The 6480-nt window shown below is 37.2% G+C and overlaps 1 protein-coding gene across 1 annotated transcript; it reads right to left on the bottom strand.

Moving 5' to 3' along the window:
- Nucleotides 1–541: 541 nt before the first annotated feature.
- On the bottom strand, nucleotides 542–6219 carry LOC147539259 (F-box/LRR protein). The gene is made up of 6 exons (XM_086642373.1): nucleotides 4176–6219; nucleotides 3413–3846; nucleotides 2892–3053; nucleotides 2622–2697; nucleotides 1716–1874; nucleotides 542–1072 (listed from the first exon to the last, which is right to left on the bottom strand). The coding sequence occupies exons 1-6, from the start codon at nucleotides 5892–5894 to the stop codon at nucleotides 908–910; spliced, it is 2715 nt and encodes a 904-aa protein (XP_086498499.1). The 5' UTR covers nucleotides 5895–6219; the 3' UTR covers nucleotides 542–907.
- Between the last annotated feature and the right edge of the window lie 261 nt (nucleotides 6220–6480).

The following is a 6480-nucleotide window of genomic DNA, read 5'->3' as shown; positions in this document are numbered from 1 at the left end:
GAGAATGAAAAACAACTCCCCTTTAGACAGCTTTTCTCATTTAAAATCCAAATGCGCTAGCTGCATCAATGATCCACCATTGACTATAGGAAGTACTAGATGACTTCGAAATGATGCAACAAAATGCAAATACTTCCTCAGGTGTATCAATCTGAGTAGGGCTATTGCACCATCTTGAGTATCCTCTCATGCCTCGAATGAACCAACCTTCCCCATTCTGGTGGAGCAGAGGGCGCACCACTGGTCCTCGGCCCACTGTGTTGTTCAACTGAGGCAGAACTGGTCACGGCCACCAACTCTTTAAAACCCACTTTGTGCCCGGTTTTAGTCTGCCTTGGTCAGATAAGCCCACAAACTCAACGGATTCATTGAGAATCCCCCAAGCGCCTAACAACGATTTGCCTGGGGTTTGGTCAATAGGGTGAAACTAATAAACCACAAAATCTAAGAGGGACTCAACCACAGGCTGAGACCATCAAAGCCAGACCTGGGATGATCAAGCCATACAAAATTAAGAAACCCTAAGAAGAGATGAATCTTCTTTACCATCAAGTCACAAGTAAATATATATCACAATCTGATAATCTTCATCAAACATCCCAAAAGAACTCTAAATTATCCTTATTTACAGAGTTTCAGTAAAATCTAATCATGTGAGAATTATTATGGAGAAGATGAAAAATGGAAAATGAAGTCCAGAATCGCGCAGAGATTAGCTTCAAACACCATGTATCTTCAGAGAGTATATAAGAGGTTAGGAAAACCTAATTTGCTTTTATTTTGTTTGAGATTCATCAATCTTATAGATCTAGAATCCTAGTCTTTTAGCAGAACTATTAATTTATGGGTTTAGTTGAAGGGAAGAAAATGTATTAATATATGGATACTATAAACACTAATCAGAGACCTAGATCAGCTGAATTTGAGGATCTGAAGGGAGAGGGATAGATGAATAACGCAATGGAGCTTCCTGTATACCGAGCACGTTCATATTCTCCAATATTGGAGTCAACTTCAATCCGATAATCTGGACGAGAGGATTTGAATGACCATCAACAAATGTATTTGTAATCTGCCACATAATATTTGATCAATTCACACCATTAGATTCATTATCATCGAAAATAAAGTTAAAATTTAAGATATATGGAAACAGAATAACCAGATAATCAGAGATAAAAGAACTTGAATTCAAACATGATATGTCGACCTACTCGAGACTTGGGCCTCTCTGATGAACTGTCTAGTTTGCTTTTGGAGGTAAGCTTGTAGAAGAAAAATGTTTCTTCTACAACAATGTCATGCACGCGTAGTTGTATCTAATATGACTGATTACCCCCTTGGGAAATTTACCAAAACACGCCATATGGTCATTCCTACACAAGGAGAGCGGCTTTGTATTTGGGATCAGCCTATACACTCGAGTAACTCGCAGATTGTATCAAAATCAGGGGTAGCACAACCGATCCAATGCTAACCTCCGAGTTGGTGGTTGTGTACAAAACCTTGAATTATTGGAGTTCACTTTAGTGAAAACTCAGGCCAATGTTACTCAGGTCGGACCAGTGAGGCCCCGGGATAGGCTCATGTTAGATCATGTTCTCAACTGCTTAGGAGACCTGTCTGTGCTTGTACATCGGACAGGTCCAGAAGGACTGATAAGTATTAGTCATTATGAAGTAACTAGTTTGAAAGGTTATGAGAAGAGAAACAACCTGCGTGCATCCAAACAGTTTGAGGATCTTCAATGACGAGCAGCTATCTACAATCAAACCCAATGCATTATCAGTCAAATAGCGGCACCAAGACAGATCCAAGCTCAGCAAGTTTTTCGAGCAACGTCTGGCTAGCGAAATAGCTGTATCGTTTCCAACCTGTGAAAACCACCCGAAACTCATCTATAAATATGAAGATGGTTTAGCCTCATACAGGCCGTGTCCAAAATCCCAACTCTTAAGGGGTCAAAAAACATGTAAGCCTCGCATACATTATACATAATAAAACTGAATGAGCTTTTTGTGGGGTTGCCACCGGATATATGTGAGCTCCATTTCTCGTCTTCAAATTCTAAATTCAGATGCAAAGGAACTTTTTCTATGGAATAAGACACGAAAGAACAATTCAATCACGGAAAGCACTCTATCATAAAGGATTAACACATTAGTCTATGCTTCATCGGAAAGGTTACATAATTCATAATTTTATGCGTGCAAGTGTATCGTTTGCCACATTATATAAATCGCATTCTCGGATTATTTGTGCAGTCATCCTTGGGTTTCAATGAACTGGTCTATCCTAGGCCTCCACTGATCCACACGTCAAAATTTGACCAGCTGGGTCAGCTAACTGACATTTTTGTTCAATTTTATTGAGAATTACATTCATTCTTTTGTAGCAACTCAGTTATGGTCCCCAGTCCTCATGAATCTAGCTTAACATATGACTGAAGTCTGAGGAGAAAATATGGTAAAAAGGAGAGAAAATAAAAATTAAGAGCAGCATGTGAATAAGAGAAACAAAAAAATAAGTGAATGTATCTAGTATTTCCAGATCGAAATTGGCAATCAATGGCAGCGAAATTTCTTGAAAATATACACGAAAAATTTAATATTCCAGAATACCTTCTTAACATTATTCAACGAAAGCTCCGTTAATTGTTCTCCAGAGGCTTCAACGAATGCAGCAACAGTCTCATCACTATTACATGGAAACGTTCATTCGAGTTAAATTGCCACAGAAGAGAAAAAAGAAAAGAGAAAAACAAATTAAGATTGTGAATTTTACATATTGTGCATGAGATGATGCATATTTTTATCTCTTCAATTAATCAGATCTTAGGAAATCATACTGCAACTTGAAAATGTAAAGTTATCTTAAAGTATCAGGAAAACCTGAAGTTGTTCCTCCGAAGTTTGAGGGTTTGAAGTGACCGACAGCCATTTGCAAGGTATCCTAATGCAGAATTTGTCAACTTGTACAAGTTAGCAACATCAAGTGCACGTAAATCAGAGCAATATTGTGCAATGGCTTTCAGTGAAGTATCAGTCAGTTTCCTGCATCGAGTGTAAGCACCGAAGGATTATCAAGTGATACATATATAAACTAAGAAAACGAGGGAAGTTATATATACACATACATATATATATATATATATATATATATATATATATATATATATATATAGAATTCGTTGACAAGGAACAACTCTGATGGTCTCCCAAAGGGATGAATGGACACCTTTTCTACCATCATCCAATTGTTCCATCTATTCTTTTGTCATATGCCTTGAACAGTGAGTATGCTCCTTAATTTTGATTACTAATGGAAAATATACTTCGAACAAAACAAAGCTGAATTTGATAGAAGAAAGAAACTCTGGTAAATGAGAAGTCCAAGAAATAAAGGTATTTACCAACAATCTGCGAAAACAAGCTCCTTCAACTTCCGGCCACATACAGAAACAAATTTACAGACAAAATCATCACAAACAGTTTGATTGTCTGCTAATGACAGAACTTCTAGGTGTTCCAACATTTGCAATGAAGGAAGAATCAGCATCATATCAATGTTTTGACAATCATCTAAATACAATTCTCTGATTACCGATCCCAGAGAACTAGCCAAGCTACTGATACCAGTAGAACTCAGAAGGGAGCACTGCCCCAAATTTATAGATCTTAATGAAGGTGTTGCAGAAATAAGGGTTTTTAAACCAACATCTGTTAGTCGACATGCTCCTTTGAGAGAAATGGAGGATAATGAAGACAAACTACTTGGCGACTTAGCTAATGTAGCTCGCAGTATGTAATCAGGCATACATCGTCCACATAAATCGAGTTGTAGCACCTGATTTTGAAAGAAGAAAACACTCAGCTCAGGCAGAATTCTTAAATTACAAATCAAAATGATCAAGGAATAACAATCAACTTTATTTTTTTTCACAAGAGCAATTAACTAATCACTAAATAACCAATTTCAATTCTATTATATCCCCAAAAAGGACCCCATGTTCATATTTCAGAGTGTAAAGGCGCTTCTTTGCACTATAGAAGTAAAAGAACCATCTCACACATGTTAGAATTAGAAAACTACACATGTTATATTAAAAGTACACATTTTATAATTAGACAATCTAATCCGAATAAGCGAATTCAAATTAGAGAAGAATTTTATACCATTAGCTTCGTAGTGTCACACGCTTCAAAGATTTTGGTGAACTGCTCCTCTGTCAGCCACGAACAGTCCTTTACGCGTATTTCAGACGGAGATCCACTAGCAAGTAGTTCCATGAAATGAGAATCCATCTTTCGAGAGCTACAGATTAAGTCACTTAATTTGTGCCTCATCGCGTCTGGGACAGAATCAAGTGACACAATTGCTTCCACATTATCTGCAAGGATTTTCATAGACATATCAAGTAAAGAAGGAGCCACATGACTAAACCGTTTCTTTACAGATTCGACTGAAGGAGTCCATTCAATAGCAGGAGCCACTACATTACTTGAACCAGCAGCGGAGTTCCTAAGTGGAGCATTATTTTTCAAGGTTCGATCTCTAATTATTTTCATAGCAGTAGAATATGGACCAGGCCAATCTTCAACATTTTGATCAACTACTAATGCTGGAACCTCAATATTCACAGGGGCAGGGGCTGGGGCTGGTTGATTGTTCTCTTCTTGTTGTGGTTGAAAACGAGCGAATCGAGAAGCACTTTGCCTTGCTCCAAGTTGAAACCTTTCCCTATTCCCCCTTCTCCTCAATGCATTCCTCCTAACATTAGCCATCGAAATCGTCCTCCTTTCCTCCTCTGCCATCTTCTCCTGCAACTGAATAAGACTATTAGCGACATCACGAAGATCAGATTCTTCAGTAAGCTCTTCAGGCTTCAATGGGTCTAAACCAACAGATAACCAAGCACTTGAAACTACTTTCTCCTTCCCTTTTTCTTCTTTAGTGAATTTTCTTTTACCACTTGATGTACCTTCATCAGCATTACTAGGGTTTGGGTCAATATCCATACTTGTACCCTCTACACTTCCATTAACAGGTGGATCACTTCCATTAACAGTTGGATCATTTTCAGTCGCATACATATAAGATATCCTACCAGGAGTTAAATTTAGGTCTAATTCCATCTTTCGATCACTTTCTCTATCTTCTTCTGGTCTATAATTTATCTCATGGTGAAGTAATCCATTGTCTTCATTCATATTATCATCAGAAACAAGATCAATTACTTCAATTTCGTTACTCTCACCGGTTTCATTTCTTGCCTGTGAATTGAAAAACCATTCTGTCATCTCTTGATTCTCCGATCCAAATCCCAAAGGCACTGAATTTAGATCAATTTCCTCTTTGATCTCCTCACTTGTACTAACAGCTTCCTCCATAAGCCTTTCACTTTCCCTCAAACTTGAAGAACCAGAACTAAAACCTAAATTCCCTACTTCCCTTTCTTCATCACGATCCATTACCTCAGCTAAAACCCTAACCCTCTTATTATCAGAACTAGTGTTTTCCCCTTTCTTAACCCTAGCTTTCTCCTTACCCCCTTTGTTAAACCCCTTCTCAGAATCAAACCCAGATTGTGAACCGTTTTCTTTCACTTCATCAGCATTCAATTTCTTGTCATTATCTCCAACAACTAGATTCGATTTTGAAGCAAGTCGAGAACTCCGCCTTAAACTGGTCGAAGGAGAAAATGAAGAAATCGGAACCAAAGTTGAATCAAAATCTAACCCTAAAAGATCAGATTTTTCCGGCCCATCAGAAGAAGGAAAAGACATTAAAGAGATCTCGTGAGTCTTATTTGGAGTTGACGGTTGAATTGGGAGAGATTTTAGGGTTGGTAGAGAGGATTTAGGGATTATATTTCTAGCCCTAAAAATTGTCATTTTGATAAATACAAAATCTATCGCTATATATGGTTAGGGTTAGAGAGAGAGAGAGAGAGAGAGAGAGAGAGATGGAAAGAAAGCGAAAATGGCGAAGAAAGTTAGAGAGAGAAAGTGTGAGTTGTGGGAAAGGAGAAGTACGTTGTTTTCGTGTTGATTTCCTGAATATTTCTTCGTTGAATTCCCGCGTAAAATAGCATCTAGTGATTCACTGTTTCGACGATGTAATTAAATTACGTACATCACAACTATTAAAAAAAATTTCATTTAAAAAGAAAATACTAGTAGTTTTAATTTTATAAATGTCCCATTCCCATATGGTTAGCCTTTATTTGAGTGAAATAACTTTTTTTTTTGTCGTTGAAAAGAGTGAAATAACTTAAAACAAGACGATGGTAGGGATAGAAAATGATCATAGAATGGTAAAACGATAAAATATTATAAATTTTTATATTAAAAAATAAATATTTAATGTTGAAAACGGTTTCAACAAAACAAAATTTGTTCCAACAATTGTCAACTATCATCACGTCGGGAAGAGTGACTTTGTATATAAAACAGAATCAAAACGTTCTCATCTTTATCG

Source organism: Eschscholzia californica, unplaced genomic scaffold, assembly GCF_041429995.1.
Source record: "Eschscholzia californica isolate CP2 unplaced genomic scaffold, dmEscCali1.0.p SCAF_5, whole genome shotgun sequence".
Lineage (NCBI taxonomy): Eukaryota > Viridiplantae > Streptophyta > Magnoliopsida > Ranunculales > Papaveraceae > Eschscholzia > Eschscholzia californica.
Note: the sequence above shows the minus strand (reverse complement) of the source record. Positions and strands in the feature narration are given on the sequence as shown.